The 20,178-nt window shown below is 34.2% G+C and overlaps 5 protein-coding genes across 5 annotated transcripts in view; 1 reads left to right on the top strand and 4 right to left on the bottom strand.

The window, feature by feature from the left end:
• Positions 1 to 20,178, bottom strand: part of LOC125816451 (uncharacterized) — a 78,097-nt gene that overhangs the window by 23,280 nt on the left and 34,639 nt on the right. The window lies entirely within an intron of this gene.
• LOC125816460 (uncharacterized) lies at positions 145 to 752 on the bottom strand. Its single transcript, XM_049496070.1, has one exon. The coding sequence runs from the start codon at positions 750 to 752 to the stop codon at positions 237 to 239; it is 516 nt and encodes a 171-aa protein (XP_049352027.1). The 3' UTR covers positions 145 to 236.
• Positions 1,722 to 9,641, bottom strand: LOC125816454 (protein-ribulosamine 3-kinase, chloroplastic). The gene is made up of 9 exons (XM_049496061.1): positions 9,510 to 9,641; positions 7,825 to 7,978; positions 7,616 to 7,706; positions 7,421 to 7,495; positions 7,222 to 7,310; positions 6,819 to 6,937; positions 3,754 to 3,894; positions 2,303 to 2,379; positions 1,722 to 1,995 (listed from the first exon to the last, which is right to left on the bottom strand). Exons 1-9 carry the CDS (start codon positions 9,616 to 9,618, stop codon positions 1,849 to 1,851), a joined length of 1,002 nt encoding a protein of 333 aa, XP_049352018.1. The 5' UTR covers positions 9,619 to 9,641; the 3' UTR covers positions 1,722 to 1,848.
• On the bottom strand, positions 10,604 to 13,505 carry LOC125816459 (RING-H2 finger protein ATL64-like). The gene is made up of 3 exons (XM_049496069.1): positions 12,916 to 13,505; positions 11,854 to 11,954; positions 10,604 to 11,453 (listed from the first exon to the last, which is right to left on the bottom strand). The coding sequence occupies exons 1-3, from the start codon at positions 13,072 to 13,074 to the stop codon at positions 11,102 to 11,104; spliced, it is 612 nt and encodes a 203-aa protein (XP_049352026.1). The 5' UTR covers positions 13,075 to 13,505; the 3' UTR covers positions 10,604 to 11,101.
• On the top strand, positions 19,178 to 20,062 carry LOC125816224 (ethylene-responsive transcription factor ERF010-like). Its single transcript, XM_049495806.1, has one exon. It carries the CDS (start codon positions 19,178 to 19,180, stop codon positions 20,060 to 20,062), a length of 885 nt encoding a protein of 294 aa, XP_049351763.1.

Here is a 20,178-nt window from a genome sequence, read left to right as displayed (position 1 = left end):
TTATCTCATTCCCTTTCATGTATTGTTATGTAATTTTAATTTTGACTCTTGAGTTGATCAATTAGCACTATATTCGTTACGATTTGCAGTGAAATGAAGAAGCAAAATCAACTCATAATCCAAATAGGGGAAAATGGTTTAGATTAGGGAATATGAAAATACATTTGGAATGACCAATAATTTATCTTATCTACTCCACTAGTAAAGTAATTTCAAACGATTCTCTATAGAGTTGTTCAAGAATGGAACTGATAAATAAGATCCAAGGACCTCAACTTTGTCCCATGAGGATCAAATTCCAAATCAGGGCCGTCATTGTCATAGCTCCGCCGCTGCTCAGCCACAGCTGACGTCGGGGAAAGAGGTCTTTTAGGTCTCTTATTCTGAATGAAACAATCCCTCATCCTCTCCTCAACTCTGTCAATACTACTCTTGGAATTGTGCTCGGTTTCATTGACAGCATCTTCCTCATCCCCAACTTGCATAGGTTCACCGCCTGCGGCGGAGGAGACGGAATTCTCAGGAAACGGAGGTGGTGCAGGGAGGAGATGTGGTGGTGGATAGTGGTGGGATTGGGAAAGGAAGTTGGAGAGATGATGGTGAGCAGATTGAAGGGAAGAGTAGATTTGCAGGAGTTGAGAAGAATCAACAGTGGTGGGGAGTTGTTTAGCCATTAGGGTTGCTTGGTCAAGTGCTTGTATCAGTTCAGCTATGCCTCCTTTCTCTGAAACCATCTCCATCTCCATCTCCATTTCTGTTTTGCCTTGTGACTTGTGTTATGTTGATGGATATAAACAAAACCTATTTCAAAATTAGTACTAATTGTTTTTTTTTTCTTCTAATCCAGCCTTATTACATTACAACAATACATATTATAGTCCAATAATTAGTCATTTAAGAAAAACATAAGATTAATTTAGTCAAATGCCTATTTCCATTTCAAGGGAAGAGTCAATGCTTATACTCACTCCCTCTGTCCACACTAATCAACTTTACTATTTCGTCAAATCATTTTCAAGATTTTTTGAAGATGCTTATAAACATAAACACTATAGTAAAACTAGTCCATTTTGCACGGTCGTAAAAAATAGTAAGTGAAATTTGGGAGTCTATGCAGACCTCACATCTATCTTAGTAAGTACAAAGATAGTTTTCAATAAACCCCAGACTTGAGGAAAGCACAATATTTACAAAAATATAAATAGTAACAACAAGATGGTAAGAAAATAGAGGCAAAAGAGACAACAAGTAGTAATAGAAAACTATGAGAAATACGGAAATAGTAAGACAATAGAAATACCAAAAATGATACTAATATAACTCACAGGAGAGACAAGTCGTGAAACTATTTACTACTAATCTTTACCAAATCTTCGACCTTACATACTCTCCAATCTAGGATCATGTGCAGCTTAACTATGTCCTACGTGATCACCTCTCTCCGATACTTCTTCGCCCTACCTATACTCTCCTCAAGTCCTCTGGCGTCAAATAGAATACCTGGTGAAATTTGTACAGTCTGATTTATCCTAGGCTAACTTGAAGTTCCTTCTTTTCGGTTCTTGGTTACCCTAGTATATAAAGCAAATAATTATATCATGGATGAAATAGAGTTGGCCTCCATCAACTTCCAGTTTATGACTCTCGTTTCTCAGTGTAATATATATATTCACTTGAAATGGATGAAAAATGATATTTTCTGTCAAACTGATTATACAAGCACGTATTTAGGAGTACCACAGTTATAAAATGTACAAACGGCTCTTCAAAATGGCCAACAGCTAGAGAAAGACAAAAGCTTTTACATGTACAAGAAATGAAGTGAATGACGAAAAAAAAAATTAGTATCTAGACATTGAGCATCCGTAGATAGTCATCAATTATGGACATTGCAGAAGATCGGTAACCCGATCCAAACAAGTTATAGTGATTGAGGTAGTGATACAGCATGTATAAATCTCTCCTTTCTTCAAAACCAGGTTGTTCAGGCATCACCTGAACATACAACATACACGGAAACGAATAAGAGTAAATACCAAGAATTTGAAGTAAATGTCAGACAAAGACCACCATCCAGTGGCAAGTTGACAACCTGGTTAACATGACAATATGGTGGTGGATCACAAAATTCAATTGTGATGCTAATTAATAATACTTAACTTGTTATAAGAAATTACCGGTTATCTATTAAGGAACAACAGGAATAAGGCATTTCTTTTTTCTTTCTTTTCCCCCCTTTAGAAAGTCCTTGCAGATTAAATTAAACAAATGTGAATTCCGGAAATGTAGTTAGTTGCAGCACCTCAAAGTAAGCCTTGTAAAAATCTCCTCCAAATCCAGCACACCATGACATTCCAAATTCTGCCTCATTATGCCCATCTACAGAGGACGAGATTTATAATATTTAGTGCATCTGGAGCCATTAATTCGTAAACCAAAAATCAAACACATTGACAGCCAGAACATAAATATTGCACTGAGATCGTTCAACTTATGTATATTTCCTTAGCCATCTGAATTGCAATGTGCAGATGATATTGGCAAAAGGAATAATGAGGAGAAAGGGATTTAAGTCATATTACAATAGGCATTAACATGAATCACATAAACCAGGCTGTACATCTGGAAGTAAATCAAACCCAATGTCCAACAATAGTACTTTCAAAACCCAATGTCCAACTAAAGTACTTCCAAAACCCAATGTCCAACTATAGACGAGGCTACCAAAGGATTACTCTACCAATTTATGTGAAGTTTGGCACAATTCAAGAGGCAATGTCATTTTTAAGTGTTGACCTTCCATTAAACAGTAATCCCAATTCCTAACTGAATGTTTGCGAGCTATGTTGCATGGACAATTCAAAAATATCATCGGGCGTGTGTCAGATCCTTCAAAAGTAGTGCATTTTTGAAGGATCTGACACGGCTGCAGCAACAATTTTGGAGAGTCTGAGCAACTTAGTTTTCGAGTATAAGGACGAATATCCAATAGAGGTAATATCTTGTCCCTCAAACTTGTTAAAAATTCAGACAAGTTCATGTCGGATTCTCCAAAAGGAGTGCATTTTTGGAAGATCCAGGGGTTGCGGCAACATTTTAAAAAGAGACTGAGCAACATAAGGTAAGCTGACACCATATGGAGACTTGTCAACTTTATGTATTTGTGGACTTTGGTCAATGCATTTATAGACAAATTTTATGCAATTTGAGAAATTTCAAAGTTATAAGTATTTCTCATATATTTTATCATTTTCGCCATTTCACCATTAAAGTTTCAGAAGTTGTCTTTAAATGGCTTTGATCAAAATGCCGAGTTTGACCATTGAAAGTCAAACTTCAGGCAATTGGGAAGGTTGATTATCTAATACTGGTCTTCCTCTGAAAAGTAGAAAAGGAAGCAAATATTTACCTTATTAGTGTCCTATATTTCATTATATACTTTTCTTATTGTAATTCATCAGGATCCTAGTCATTTACATTAACTATCTAATCTTCCATGAGTTCCATCTCTTATACTGTATTGATCTTTACTGCTATAACCGGTTATGTTAATGCCTCTGATAAAAGAGGTCGTTACATTAAAAGGAGCTATATAAGTTTCCATAGTAATATAAACTGCACCAAACATGCTTGCCTCAGATAACGCAATTTTCAGGTGCTCGAAAGAGATATATTTCATATATGAAGTAGTGAATTATGAAGCAAAAAAAATAATTTTTTATAACAATATCGAAACTGAAACCTAGGACTTACAGTAACATGCAGGGTCAAGAATCACAGGTTCACCATTCTTGTCATGTGTCATGTTCCCGCTCCATAAATCTCCATGCAACAAACATGGCTCTATCACAACATTTTTGAATAAAGGTCCCAGGTTCCTTGCTAGCCTTTGCCCTAAGAATGGATCAATTCGATATAACAAAATAAATAAAGCATGTCAGATATTGAAAAACCAAGTAAACATCATTGGGTTGTATAAAAATATTTACTTATTTAGCCGTTTAATCTCAAGTTGTAGAAATGCCAAGCCTCAAATTTCAGGAAAAAGGAATATTACAAAAATGTGGGTTTTAACATATATTCAACTCCTTAGAGTTTGATATTTGCCCATCATTCCATGTATGTTGATGTTGTCTCATTGCCCAATGAAATTACTAGGTTGTAGAAGTTTAAACTTGTAACACCCCAGAAATTTTTTAAGCTAAGACTCGAACCATCCTTCGTTGTGAGTAGGATTTTGTCGAGGAATTTAAAAATTTCTTGAAGTGTTAAGGTCACTAGATGTATCACGGTAACATCCCGCCTTAGAAAGAACTAGAATCAGAAAGAAGCTATTTTTGGAAAGAGTAAATTTGGAAATTTTGGCAAGCTATACTAAGTATGAGTTTTGGGTCAACTTCAAACGACCATAACAATCAGTACATGATGATTTAGGTGGCTCAAAAGATATCAAATGAAAGGTCTTGGAATACTCTTTCCAACGCCGCCGAGTTTGCTAATTTTCGAGCTCGTATGAGGGAGATATGTCCGTTTGAAATCAGGTTGTCCAGTTAAGGAAAGTTACCCGAAAATATGAAAGGTATTTTGGTCTTTTCCTTACCCAATCAGCTGAAAACGAATTTTAGTAATATTTTGGGGACAAATTTGATTTGGGTCAGTTTTCATAAATCCAAATACGCTTAGGGTTTTAGAAGAGAGTTCATTCAAGTCATTCCCAATTCTTTTAAAGTTTTGGGTCAACTTCAAACGACCCTAACTTTTAGCACATGATGAGTTAGGAGACCCATAAGATATCAAATGAAAGGTCTTGGAATCCTCTTTCCAACGCCGCCAAGTTTGCTAATTTTCGAGCTCATACGAGGGAGATATGCTCGTTTGAAGTCGGGCTGTCCAAATAAGGAAAGTTACCTGAAAATATGAGGGGTATTTTGGTCATTTCCTTACCCAATCGGATTTAAACATTTTTAATAAGGTTTTAGGAGTCTAAACTGATTAGAATCAGTTTTAGTTATTCCTAAAATACGCTTGGGGTTTTTAGAGGAGTTCAAGAAGAGGAAAAGAGGAGAAAGAGGCGACTCAAACCCTTCCAAGAACGCAACAAGTTTTGTTCAGTTCCAGCCCCGAAATCGAAAGATTTATTCGTGAAATTCGTCACCAAGTATGTGGGATTTCACTGGTGGATTCCTTTCGTCCACTAGGTCCCTATAATTCAGTCAGATTCTTGATTCTCTATATCTTGCTTAGACCTAGGGTTTCTAAAACCTTAGATAGTAGTTGTGATTTAGCTGTTAGAATATTCCTAATCAGATTATCATGTTTTCGTGGAATCGTTTCTTAGTTCTTTGCATGAAACTCAGAACCCTAGTTGTGTAGATTCTCTTAATTTATGAATTACACATGCTAGGTTAGTTAAACAAATATACATGTTTCAGTTTTTCGAATGTCACATGATCAGTATATAATTGTTACATTCTCAAATTTGCATGTCAGTATTTTGAGCTATTTAGTATTTCAGTATTTTCAGTCATAATGTATCATATACATATTCAATTGAGAGTAGGCTTAGCACCGAGTGAACTAGGGTTTTCAACGTACCCTCATAGTCCCAGAACTACGTGCCCCCGTAGGTTAAGTCCCTTCTGTGGGCATCAATTTTAGTGATCACGCCATTCACGCCTTTATACCCCTGGCAAGGTATATCGAGCCCTTCGATGGGGTGTATACAACGGACACCACGGTTAGCTCACGTGGTGGTTATGTCGGTTATTAGTAGCTCCCACAGTCAGACTCTAATGCATTTGACCAGGTTTTCAGTTATACTTTAGTATTCAGTCTCAGCATGTTCAGTACTTGGTCATTGCATTCAGTTCAATTCTTTTCAGTATATACAGTATTTCCATCATGTTCAGATTATGTCATTGCTCAGTTATATGTTTTGTTCAGCTTTTATCTTATCCTGCATGCTTAGTACCTTCCAAGTACTGACGCATACTCTGCGCTACATCTTTTCATGATGTAGGTTCAGGTTCTCAACATTAAGATCACGCGTAAATCGGTTCCCGATCCACATTCAGCAGCTTCAGTGGTGATTCCTCATACTTCGAGGACAATAGACATGTTTTCAGATTTAGTCTTTCATTTCAGTTTCAGTTTTGCTAGAGTTAGCTGGGGGCATGTCCCAGCAACTCTAGTCAATTAGAGGTTTTTTCAGACATAGTATTAGATTCAGCTTTAGTTTTTGAGTGATTGTTCAGTATCACTAAACTCTTAGTAGTCTTTATATATATTTAGACTAGTTTTGGGTATTCCCTACTATTAGTTATAAATTGATTTAGCTTCCGCATTAGTTTATCTTTCATAGATATATTCAGTTTTGCTTATGATATGCCAGCTCAGGGTTAGCTTGGGGTCACTCGTGATCCTAGGTCCCGTGTTTACGCCCAGGGGGTAGCCTCGGGGAGTGACAAAACTAAACACTATCTTTCTTAGAATGAGCATGGGAAGATAGGTATGATTATAAATCACTCAAATGCAGATTAAAAGATAAGTGGGAGCACTGGTTTGCGCCGGAGAAGAAGAAAGCAAGCTACTTTTGGCCGTTAGCCCGTTACAATGAATTTAAGGAGCAACAATCCTTTCTCTGCTACTACAGTAAGTTGGTTCAAATTGTAATTCCAAAACGAAGCCTGAAGCAACTTCAAATTAAGAATGAAGGAGGAGGATGCACACATTTCCAAATTGCATTTATCATGATCAAACAGGATAAATTCCATAAATGGAGTCAAAGTTTTCTTTTCCAATATAATGGTGATTTAAACCTCTTTTGTAAATAGTTGGATCTCCATACTGTTCACGAGCCATCTTCAACTGGTATCCCAATCTGTGTTCCGCGAAAAATTCAACCCAATCTGACATCCATGTGTTTATCTGTGGAGTACTACACATATGCACAAATATTCAGCCCTTGATATGTCCGATCTGTTTATGCCTTAATATATGGAGTGGTACAAATGATGAGAAAACTCCAACTTCAATTACTAGACATTAAATTGAATATTTCTCATTTCACTTCTTTTTTTTGCCTAATAGTATAAAAGCTACACATGATCGTTCCATTTAAACAAATAGTACAATTGTGCAGGTGTGCAATTCACCAACTAGTAGGTTTTCCGAAATGCATCCTCATAATGGAAGAATTTAGATATGATCCTGGCATGATACCTGCCAATAGTATTGTCAACGTGAAAGCCAAACCCCTTCTCAGATTTTGCCGCTTTGTGCATTTCAGCAAGCTTCCTTCCTAATGCAGACTGAAAAGCAGAAAATGGTCAAATATCTGAATGTTATCACCAAATTAACAAAGAAAATGATATGAAGGAAATAGTAATTATGGGAAAAAGAGACGAACAATCACTCTCACCTGATTGCCTCTAGATGCACCAAACTCAATAAATTCCATAATAATATACGAGCCGCCAGTTGGCAGAGATCCAACCTACACAATGCATCAAACAATAACCTCTAGGATACAATTACGAAGTTTTTTTTTTCAGGAGGAAGAGGAGGAAAGCTTCTACAAAGTTTTAGGACACAAGAAAAAAACTGTCATCCTTACTTTATATGGTTTTGGTACACGGATTGACCCTGTTTCGTACATAGCGTTTAAACCCAATGCCTCTCCCTCAAACATTGATGGTCCAATACTCCTGATTAGATTTTTAACAATGACATATTAAGCAACTATCTACCCCTTTTAATACCATATTAAGCAACCATCTACCACATCTATTTAACGTTTTAACAGGAGAAACATAATCAAAATACCTGTTTGTTTTAACAAAAAAGGAACCAGCATCAGTGTCATAACGAGTTGCCCGATTTATGCACCCACCACCAATTGGACTGATTCCTTTGATCTGTGTTGCCTTTCCTTCTGAAAGGATCCATTCACGAACTGGATCATCACTCATTGCAGCCACTGTGGAATTCAAAGGAGCGAATAAACTTGATATGGGAAATGGATGTTTGTTAATGAATGCAGATAGCACATAATTGAATCGAAACCATAAAGGTTCAACAGATTGTCATGACCAATCAGATGTACAGGGTGAAGACTTTAAAGGCGAAATCACAATCACAATAACTTCTTTGACACTTCTAATGAGTTCAACAAGTTGTAAAGTGCACTGGAAGCAACCACTTGTATTCAACGACATTCAACCCACAGTATCAGGAATCAGGATTGTAGGAATTCAAGTGGCTGTAGTCTAGCACCTTAAAAATGAATTCTAGATTTTCAGATTCCGCTAAAAATTCCAGAATATAGTATTACTACCAATTTTCCGTTACCTAAATGAACAACCATATGGAAGAAAAATGCTAAGACAAAAAACTATTTGTACAATGTTAAAAGTTGGAACAAAATCCTGAAAGGATCATTATTGATTTGAAATGGACCAGTAAATGAAGTTACTTTACAGGCACTCAGTGAAGTTCTTATCTCTTCTTTACATCCCAAAACGGATTTGATAAGTCAAGACTCGGGAACAATCTTTGCTAGGACAACTTACATTACTTGCATTGTTTGGAGCGGAGGAAAAGGAAGAAAGGCAATTGAGAGTGTAAGAAGGAAAATAGCAGAGAATGTGAAAGAAATTTAGCTTTTCCTTTGTTTGGGGATGGCTGGAACCAATCAGAAGTGCAAATTGCGCAAGCGAAGCCGGGAAACGGACCGCAGCGCAACGACTAGGACTCGTGTCGGCATAAGGAAGAAGGTGGTAACTGAATCAACTTTTATAAGTACTTATTTATCATCATTCAACTAAAACGATGGGTGCAGGGGAAATTTACTTCCTATTTTCTTTTCTTAATGATGGTTGTGTTAGGGCCAACTTGCGAGCACCTCAACTATTTCACCGAGTACCTGGTACATCCCGCAGCATAGGTACTAGGTAACTCCGGAGAAAAAAAATTCTTTGACTTCAAAGAGTATGATTTACCCTCCTTTTTCAGTGAGTAGAAATTAACTCTCTCTATCATAAAACCATTCATGAAAATGGAGCCTTGGGAGTTTTATTCGGCTAATCCCAGCAATTGATAGAGCTAAACAGTGAGACAGAGATATAGGGAACAAAAATAATTATCTGAATTCATCTAATTTGCTTGACGAGTCATTACACCCTACAGATTAAACTCAATATGCCCCATAAACAACACCTCCAAGTTAACCCCCAAACCCTTAAACTTCAAATTAACAGGAGAAAAAGAATTAAGTGGGCAATTCCATGATTAAAGTTGGGCCAGAGAATGAGCTCTTTGAAACCATCCGGTATAATGCTTCACATCACATTAAAAAATTAACAAGAAAGTTCGAAGTACTAGTAAAAGAAACAGATATGCACAAAAAAGTTGGAATCTTTACGCAAAATATCTTCATTACATGAACTAAATGAGCAAATTTAGAAGAGCATATATAACTAATAAATGGTTCAATTTGTAAAGAAGCATACCAATTAGAGGTTTGTTCTTGTTTAAGTTGAAGGGGTGTTTGAGAGAAGGGGAAGTTATAGAAGGCATGGAGGAGGAAAAGGAAATACTCCCCAAGTGTGTTACAGCCATTTTTGCCCTCTCTTTTGCCTGGAGATATTCCCCACTTTTTATTGGTTCTTGATTGATTCTTCATTTTTTTAATTTTTTTTTACCTTTCTACTGCTGTATGTACTTTTTAAAATAAGGGGTGATTGTCATGTTTCATAATAAAATTGAGTATATTTGAAAATTGTGTTTGGACATGAATATCAATTAGATTTTACTTTTTACTTTTTGCGAGTAATTCCGAGTGAAAATATATTTTAAAATTCTGACATGTTTTTTCTTGGAGTTCAACTCCCAAAAAAGTAAAAAAAAATTCATGTCTAAACTTCCTCTGCCGAAAAGAGAGAAATTATAGGATTAACATTATTTGTGGGTTATGGTGACATTACCATTGCGTTTTAATACTCCAAAAGAGAATAAAAAGTGTGTAAGTTGTGATGAAAGTAGTAGTAAATGGTATAATATGTGTTCTTCTTCCTTGTGGGTTTCAAAGAATCTGTGATGATCTGATGTTTGCCATAGTTACTAATAAATAGTAGTTGTAATACTTTGATCCACTTTCCCGTTTAAATGAGAGTCTGACTTGAATGATTAGATACACAAAATCGTAGTTAAAATTTATACACACAGAATCAATAGATGCATGACTTGTATTTGCATAATCCGTTAACCATGGTAAGTGCATATAATTTGGTATAAACACTTGATGAGAGTAAGTTTTTATCCAAAATTATTGGATCTTTATTGGATGTAGAAACGATATACTTTCACACAGTAACAGGTGTGGTTAGAAATGATATAATCCATGTAATATGAGGTTGTAGTGGATCCAAGTAAAGAAATTAAGAGATCCAAAGAATATAAACTACATTGTGAAAACACAGTAGCAAAATTCAGTCTTTATAGGCATATGATCTTCTAGACCAGCTGTTAGAAAAAAACTAGAAAGCCCAACATTTTATGGTTTCATCATATTCTGGATAGTGCATATCAGAAACCAGAACTGCAGTGAGGTAAAAACTTATAAGCATAACTTGACTGTAAATTACTAAAAGTGGTGTATGGAGGCTCATATTCTTACAGAGTATATGACCCTCAAATGAGCCAATTCTAGAGCATTTCAATAAGACTTTAGTTCGTTGTCTACTTTGGTAATGTCTATGATGAAAACGGAGACTCCAAACGCCTTCTTTACAGTGATATTACAGAAGATTTGACATTGTACAACATGATATAAGATGCACTGTGTTTTGATAGGATAACCAGTGTGCCACAAACTTGGTCCAAAATCTCCGAATTGCTAAAAGAGTGTAACTAGATCTTCTAACCGGTTATATGCAACATTCATCTACAGAAGTTTCTGTGTCCTTCCTCTGTGTCTTCAGATTCTCTTTGTTCAGAATCAGTCCCATTTGTCAGTCTCCAATAAGATAGGTCTGATACAAGGAAACATCTGAATGCAAACAGAAGGCATAATTTCTTATGGTACCTCTATATTTGCCTTCCGTCATGACCTTGCTTCTGCTTCCCGAGAGACCTCAGGTTCAGGATTAATTGAAACGGAAACTGCTTCATTGCTGTTATTTACAGTACCTTGTGACCGTTCAGCAGTACGCAGAAACCACTGCCTTGAATGCTCCAATGAAATCTCAGAACTGTCAGAGTTTTGATCCCTGCCAAGCATTGCAGGGCGCCTTTGTTTGTTTTCAATAGATTCCTGTACGGAAAGACGACAAACTGGACAGGTAGACTGTTTTCTTAGCCATATATCAATGCATGAAAGATGGAAACTATGGCCACATTTGGGCATAATTCTCAGAATTTCGTTCTCCTGGTACTCCGATAAGCATATACTGCACCTGAAATTCAAATTGCATGACCTCATCAATGCACAAACTTTTCAAACTTAGTCAGAAAACACTTTAATTTAGTTATAAAGAAAAGATCAGGCTGGAAGACGAGAGGAAATAGCAGCCTGGACGGTAGAATGAGATTTATTACAACCTCAATGAACAATCAGATCTATGGTTTCACCCAATCCCCTGTATGAAAGTTCAACATAGACAAGAGGGAACCCAATAAACACGACAGGGTGCATTCTTTCATCCCTATATGGTTATACCTATTTCCGCTAGCTTAGATAAATAGTACATCAGAATATTCATCACATTTATCTCTCCAAATGCATAAGATGATAGTTAATTGACAAATGTTGCATGTAGCACATAGCTCAAACAAAGTGTATGGTGCTGCACTTACTGTGTATCTTCTTCTGAGGAGGTGAAAGCCTCACTGTGAAATTTCATGGTCGGAATTGCAGCAACCATAACTGAGTCAAGCCCGTTAATTCGATGCTCTGGCTGCCAGAATAGGTTTACATTAGTGAATCAGTCAGGAATTTCTAGGAATAACAACTTAAATCACAATTCATACACTTAACAGCTTAGAAGAGATATATCATAAATTCCAGTGAAGCAATACGCGGAAAGAAACAAATGCCACTTAACAAAAAAAATTTTTTTTTTTTTTTATCTCAAGAAAAATTTATTCACAGACCAGCATCCGCAAAATACCATCTTGAAACTAATAGCTTGTTTGTCCAAGCTTCTAAACTCAGCTTATTTTGGAAAGTGCTTTTTCTAAAACTGCTTTTCAAAAAAGTAATTTTGATGAGAAACAATTTGTGTTTGACCAGTAAATTTAAAAAGCACTTTGAGCATCAATTAGTGTTTGACAAGTTTTGCTAGTACTTTGTTGAGCTTCGACTAAAACAACTTCTACTACTCCCCACATTTATTTTCTCCCAAAAGCTTGGCAAAACAAGCTATACTATAACTGTTCCTGATAATTAAGCACAAGCAACGACTTAATTCAGAATGCAACCAAAGAACTAAATTCTGAAAGCAAAAACATGCAATCTTGACAAGCACTCATACAAAGTACAAACTCTCCACATTGACTAATCAGTCTTGATATTTGGTGATTTTCTGCAGCTCCCTTTACTCAGATAGGGTAGTCAGTGATACTATAATCTCATTTTTCCACCTTATGTTTCCATTATCACAAAAATCTTATTTTTTTGGTAAAACTTTGACAAAACCAGCAAGTCAATCTAGAACAAAGTTTAAGCCATCAAATCCTAAATCATTCTACACAAAACCAAAACACAATAAACAAATGGACTAGTACTAAACAGTTGTAGCTCTAACACAAAGCAAAACAATTATCTGCAAAATCAGAAAAATCTTCTTGAATGAAACAACTACTTTGATAAACATTGATTAGGAACTAAGAAAAAGTAGTAATTTGAGCAAAACTTACCTGTTCAAGATCAATCCCTGATTCAATTTCAAACATTTGCCTTGATTGCCTCCTGCTTATCCTACCACAAATCAGTCTAGTACACACAAACACAATAAAAGTTGCACTCATCCCAAAACCAATTATTGTGGTTATCAGATTCATGCCAGACCCAAACATCCCAACCCCACTTTGCTGCTTCTTCCTTTTCCCAATACAATAAATTTTCAATTCAAGAATGAGGGTAGAAGCAAAATGAAGAACATCTAATCAAAGAAAGAGCCAAAATGAAAAGTAAAAAAGATTATATTTTTACAAAGACCAATTATTAGAATAGATCCACCTGAATAAAACAAAGAAAAAGCAATAGAGATGGTCAATTAACAACTAATGAAAGGAGTACAAATACCAACACCCAGAATGAGATTCACCTTAAAAATTCAAGATTTTTTTTCAAATAACAAAAAGATACTTTTTTTTAAAAAAAAATCGCATCTAACATTGAATCCTAATCTCTTTGGGTGGACTCTAAGTTAAAAGAATTAAGACCAAGAATAGGGCCATAATGGATAGTGTGGATGAGAGAAGATGTGTAGACTCTTTCTATTCCTTTGGCTTTGCTTCCTTGGACTTATATCTCAGTGGGATCCACTCCAGTTACCCCACCCCCTGACCCCTCACCCTGGTTTATTGATATTCAATAATATTCCTTCGGTTTCAATTTATTTGACTTATTTTGGTTCGACAAGTAATTAAAAAAAGGTAAAGAAAACTTTTGAATACATGAAATGGTCATTAAGTCAAACAAATTGAAACGGATGGAATAGAAAATTAGAGGATGAGGAAGATTTTGAGAGGCCTAAAAGGGTATAAACTTTTTGAGAAATGATGGAATTGAAAGTTGTAAATGACTGTGTAAAAAAGAAAGTGGATTCTTAAAGATTCCTTAGTGAAAGAATGACAAAGATTCTGCATTGTCAAGGTGATTTGTTCTGTGCTTTTACTTTCAGCCTTTTTTGCTTAAATATGTGCTAAGTGTGTTTACTAATTTGGGATAATGCTCTCTTTTTTATATATGTCACTGTTGTACCATTTGATTTTTATTTAGAAAATCTTTCCACTTGTGTTACTCTTTCTGAAAGTGTTATTGTGGGCCAGATTTCAATAATGAGACTCATATCTGAATTGGGTTGGGCTCATAACAAGAAGAAGAATGTTCACTCATTTATGGATTCATTGTTGTATAAATTATAGGAACCATTTATTATAAGTACTAAATAACATTATATTCCTTCTAGTTTTCTATTTATCAAAAATTCCTTAAAAATGATGTCTGCAGGATACATTAGGTTTGATACATTCCACATAGCGGGATACATAGCGTTGTGCACGGGATACATAGCGTTTGATACATTCCACATAGCGGGATACATAGCGTTGTGCATGGGATACATAGGTAAATAAGGGATTTTTGAAATTTTTGAAATAAGTAGGGATAAATGGATATCAAGGTAAGTAAAGGAGTATAGTTAAGTAATTTGTCCTTCATTGTTTTGCCCACTGCTGACTTTTCTACTACCTTGTCTCCTGAAATAAGTCTAGTTACTTCAACAATCAGACATAATGAATCTTACGGGTGTGTTTGGTACAAAGGAAAATATCCTCCGAAATTATTATTTTTCATTTTCTTATGTTTGGTTGGTTGAAATTTTTGGAAAATCTTTATCTGGAAAAACAAATTCATTACAAATGAGGAACATAACTTTCCTAAGTCATCCATACAATTAAAGGTTAAACGTATTAAGTTTAAATTCTTAATCTATCAATATTAGTAAGAGTTTAGGATTCAGGCCTAATGAAAACGATATACAAGTGCACATAGAATAAACTTTTTGTACTACTTTTTAGTCCCATAATAACAAAACTTTGTCATACTCATTTGTATATTTTGAAGAAAGTGCAAGGTGGATGATTGCATCAGTTATCTTGATAAATCATGCTCTTCAATGATTACAATATATTGTAATTTTTAAATTAACTACTCCCTCCGTCCACAATTGTTTGTCAGGGTAAGATCATGCACATCCCTCAAGGAAAATTTAATACAAGGTGTAATTTGACTAATATAACCCTACTATATCACGAATACCAAAAGTCCACATAACTTTTCAATTGAACTACACAATCATTAAGGGCAGAATTGGAAAAAAGTGACTAATTATTTCTTGATTGTTTAAATTGACAATTAATCTTGGACATCTATTTTTAGTATACCTGCCAAACAATTGTGGATGGAGGGAGTACCTTTCACTAATTATATCTCTTTTTGTTGGAATATTTAATGGAGAAGCTGACGAACATTCAACTAGGTGAGATTGATCCTTCAATATTTCCTAGAGATTGTGCTTCTACTTTTGGTGATAATTCACCATACAAAATTATTAGTAGCAAAAACATAATAATTTTGAACGCACTTACAAGATAGTACTTAAACTACTTGATTGTGTTAGCACGCAGAAAAAGTTAGCTCGATAAATTAATTTCATTATGCTACAAGGTTCCAAACCTTCTCCTGAACTATGGAATCTGATACCTTCATTAATGGATACAATATATTGGTCAAGCTTATAATTTTCAAATATAATTAACTACCTGTATTTTTCACTAATTTTTCATTTAGTTGACGGATTATTTGTTATTAGCTACATAATGAAGAAGCTGACCATCATTCTACCAAGATTCTTTTTTTTTCCTCTTGGCTCTATTAGTTTTCTTATTCCATCCCTTTCTGTTTTAATTTATTTGTCTTACTTCTCCTTTTTAGTCCGTTCTCTTCATTTTTTTCAACTCTTTAGTTTCAACTTTTCAGATTATAAAATTCTACATTTAAGACCATAAAATTCAAAAATCTTCTTTATTTTTTCAAATTTCTTGTCAAATCAAAACTAGACAAACAAATTGAAATGGAGGAATTATTTAATTTTATATGCTCTTATAAAGTACAACTATATGTTTAACTGCCAGAATTAATAGTAATTCTGCAATACTTGTAGTAATTAAACTAGAATAATGATCTTCTTCTTCCTAAGAGCCTGTTATCTGCTTCTGTTTAAATTAATTTGCTACTTACTATTTTCCCTTAAGCTTTTAGTGTCATAAATGACTTGTCTCCTTTAATTTGACTATTCCATCCTTTCTTTTTTATTTGACAGCTTTTCGAAAGTCAATTTAATTAATTTTCAAAGTCAAATTAGATTACATTAATTTGATATTTTAAATAAAAAAATTTAGATATTCAAAAACTATACGAAAAGTACTATAAATTGCATTTTTTGCATATAAAAAAATACATTATAAAATATTAGTCAAAATTTTTATAGTTTAACTCTAAAAAATGAAACAATGACAATTAAAAATGAACGGGGTATATATTTCATATCAGTTGGACTTTCCTCGTGACGTCACATATATATAAAAATTTAACATTCTTATTAAAGTTTGTCTCACCATCTTACTATATGATATAATCATATTTGTCACACCTCGATCGATCACAATTAATCCACAAGGAGCGCGTGCATGTCAACTTGTATTTCATCTTGTTCTTATATTTAAAAAAAAATCCTTTTTTTTATGTGAATTTACTGGATATGTTATATGAACTTCATAAAAAATTTATCATTAGATTGTAACAGTGCGGATCGCACTAAATTCTGCATAGCTAATATAACTTCATAAAAGTGACACTTTAATTCCTTTTGTGATCAAGAGAAGAAAAGAAAAACAATAATGCAAACGGATCATTGATAATTGATAAGTTCAACTCTTCAAATAATTAGTCCAATGTTTGCCTTTTCATCTAATAGCAGCTTAAGTGGTGGTGGTCTCCACACATAATATATTAGTAATTTAATTTAATAGTGGAATAGCCAACAAAAGCAAGTTGATTTTAAGCTTTGGTTATGGCAAACCTTATGCACTAGATCCCAATTACAATGATTGAGGAACTAATGATGTTAGATGATAGAGACATTTTAGGTTGTAAGTGAATTTAAAATGTTGCTAAGTACATTCAAATGTTCTCTCGGAGCGGCTAATTAAGTCTTATTATAAGCTTCTGATATTATCTAGGAAGACTAGTATGTGCTACCAAACACTGATTTACAGACATTTTTTTACACATACTATGTTTAACCAAAATAACACCCTCTCTGTCTCAATTTATAATTTAATTTTAAACTATTCATTCTATTATATTGAGATAATTTATAGTTATTATATAAATATGTATGATTTGTTTTACATTAATTAAAAGTTTTTCTTTTATTCTTAAGCATGTGTTCATTCAAACATTTTTATGTAAATTAATTAGAACGTAGAGAGTAATAAAATTGAATCGGTATTATTAGTGCACTTTAATTTGATTTTAATAGACATTTATGTCCTTTAACTTTGGATGTGCACAAGTAGACACTTAAATTTGTATAAAATTGAATAAGTATACAAATACATCCTACGTGACAATTTGCATGAGATGCATTCGAGCTGATTTGTATTATGTCATATATAACGTATGTATTTACTTGTTCAACTTTATGCAAGTTCAAGTATCTATTTATACATAGACTAAATTAGAGAGCATAGATACCAGCAAAGACTAAGTTAACGTGGAATAATACTCCCGTTAATTCCTCCACCACTTAGATGGATGGCCTCATAAATAATCTTCATAGTCTTCTTGAATATGTGGAGTACTGATATGAAATTGAAGGAATCAATGGCCGAATGAGACAAAAATCATTAGTCACTAAAACCCCAAATATACATCTACTATATAATTAATGTAACTTAATTCATAACCCAAATTTATAGTATTAATACTTGATTAATCCATGAAGGAATAGGAATTCTGATAAAGGAGGAAAAAAGGACAAAAGAAAAAAGACAGAAAGATGAGGACTTTGGAGGGCCCTTCACTAATCAATATAATTGGTGCTACCAATCCAACGTTCCAAAAACGTTTTCTCCATTCAAAATCCCTTCACTAATTTGTCTTCTTTTATGTTGATAAAAAAAATGTATTTATCCTGATCAGAGACACTGAGTAAGAATTTAAACTTTATGGAGATTCAAAATTTTAAAATAACTATATTTAGTAACTGGATCATAATTTTAATTTTAACTCAAACATAAGGCTTAGACTAAGTCTACTAGGTTCAATGGAACTGATAGGTAACTTTTTAACTCTGTCCTGAACCCCACCAAATATTTGCACATGAATTGCATTCCAAAATGATCCACTTAGGAGGCAATGACTGCCTTTAATTAGTTTATCTTCTATTTATATATATGTGTGTATGTGTGGAGATCTAAAGATTCACCCACCTAATATTTTCGCAATGCTATAAATTCAAACAAGATCAGGTGTTACTAAATAAAGAAACACTATAGAAAGAAGACAACATAAAGGTAAGTGTTTTAAGTACTATGTGTAATTATAATATTTCAGTGCAAATTAAATGAGAAGCAAGTTGCATCATTACCATTTCCATTATTCCCCTAGTTTGCCCTACATCCTTGCCTCTTAAGGTTAATTAACTAAATAGTTTATTTAGTTCAGGCAATTAACCCAATTATATTGCACGTCAAGTGGTGTTTATACTTATCAATTCATGACCCTTGTTTCTACATGGATGATTAATGTATTTATTTATGAGTTTAATATGCTTCTAAGAGTTTTTAATAGTTACGTCTTTGCAAGTCAAGCCAAGACACTTATTCATTCTTCTAAGTATAATACATGTATTATGCAAAAGATTGATCACTAAAACTAATAGCAAAACAACAAACGAATAATTGAGAGACGGGGTATATGCTTTAGCCTTCGGCCCCTCAATTGACCTCTTTTAAATATTAAATAGGATTAAGCACTTCGGATCGCTTGCTACTTCATACCAATACTAATACATGATAATTTTGTCTATCAAAACTTAGGCAGATGAAAATAAATTATCTAAGTTCTTTTATCTCTATTCAGATTTAAACCTTCATCGTGTTTCACTTATTAATTGACCATTATATTTCTTTGTATTTTGAATTCCCTTAATAAAAAACTCTGACTCTGACACCATAACCACACCTGCTCAGCCACAACGGCTCAATAGTTCTTTAAAGCGCCCTTATTTATAGTGCAAGATTGGCAACACTAGTCCTTATAGTACAATACTTTCTTCTCTTGTCAAACAACTATAGTAGTACTATTTTGTAACTTTCCCCTTAATTAATGGCTACATATTTAGAAAACATGAAAACCACCATCACAACCAACACCAACACCATCAAATCATCATCAACACAACCAAAAAAATCATCAATAACAAGAAAATTTGTAGGTGTAAGACAAAGACCCTCTGGTAGATGGGTTGCTGAGATAAAGGACTCGTCTCAACGTGTGAGATTATGGCTAGGAACATACGATACTGCTGAAGAAGCTGCTCATGCCTACGATGAAGCTGCCCGTGCCCTACGAGGCGAAAATGCACGAACCAACTTCGCTTCTACTGCTCCAAATTCCGATATGGATCAATTGAATAGTTCACATGATACTAAACATGGTCTTAGCTTTTCTTCTATAAAAGCGAAATTAAGTAAGAATTTACAAAGCATCATGGCTAGGAATTCAGAAAATAAGTCGTCCAAGAGTATTACTAGAGTAAGTGACCATTTCACATTTGCTAGGATTTTCCACTTCAAGAATAATTATGATCAACAATACCAAAATCATCATCGTCATGTGGACATGAATAAAGTTGTGCAACCAAGTATTAGAGTACTTCCACAAGACGTAACTGATAACAATAACAACAACAATAATAATAATGATTCGTCTTGGGAAAATTCATCAAGTGTATCTGATTGTAGTAGTGAATGGGCTGCTTTTAGGCAACTTGGGCTGGATTCTGATAATTATGGATCAGATGGAAGTGATCAGTATTTTGTTGGATCAGATCCATTAATGGCAGGGTGGATTAGTAGTCCAGATATTATGAGTAGCAGTACTACTGAAGGATCATCAAGAAGCAAAAGGTTTAAGGTTTCTTCTTCTGTTATGGTTCCTCCTACTTTTAGTGAATCTCCATTACGTGCTCAAAATTATGTACCATTTTAATTTGTAATTTTTATTTTTATGTTTCTTAAGATTAATCCAAAGTTGGATTTTTAAGAGATCCTAGCTAGGATTCCTTTCCTAAGGGCAAGAAAGCCAAAAAAAAATACATTAATAGT

The sequence above is a fragment of the Solanum verrucosum genome, unplaced genomic scaffold (assembly GCF_900185275.1).
Source record: "Solanum verrucosum unplaced genomic scaffold, falcon-dt-bn FXZP01000261.1, whole genome shotgun sequence".
Classification (NCBI taxonomy): domain Eukaryota; kingdom Viridiplantae; phylum Streptophyta; class Magnoliopsida; order Solanales; family Solanaceae; genus Solanum; species Solanum verrucosum.
The sequence above is the reverse complement of the archived record's forward strand: the minus strand, read 5'-3'. Positions and strand labels throughout refer to the sequence as shown.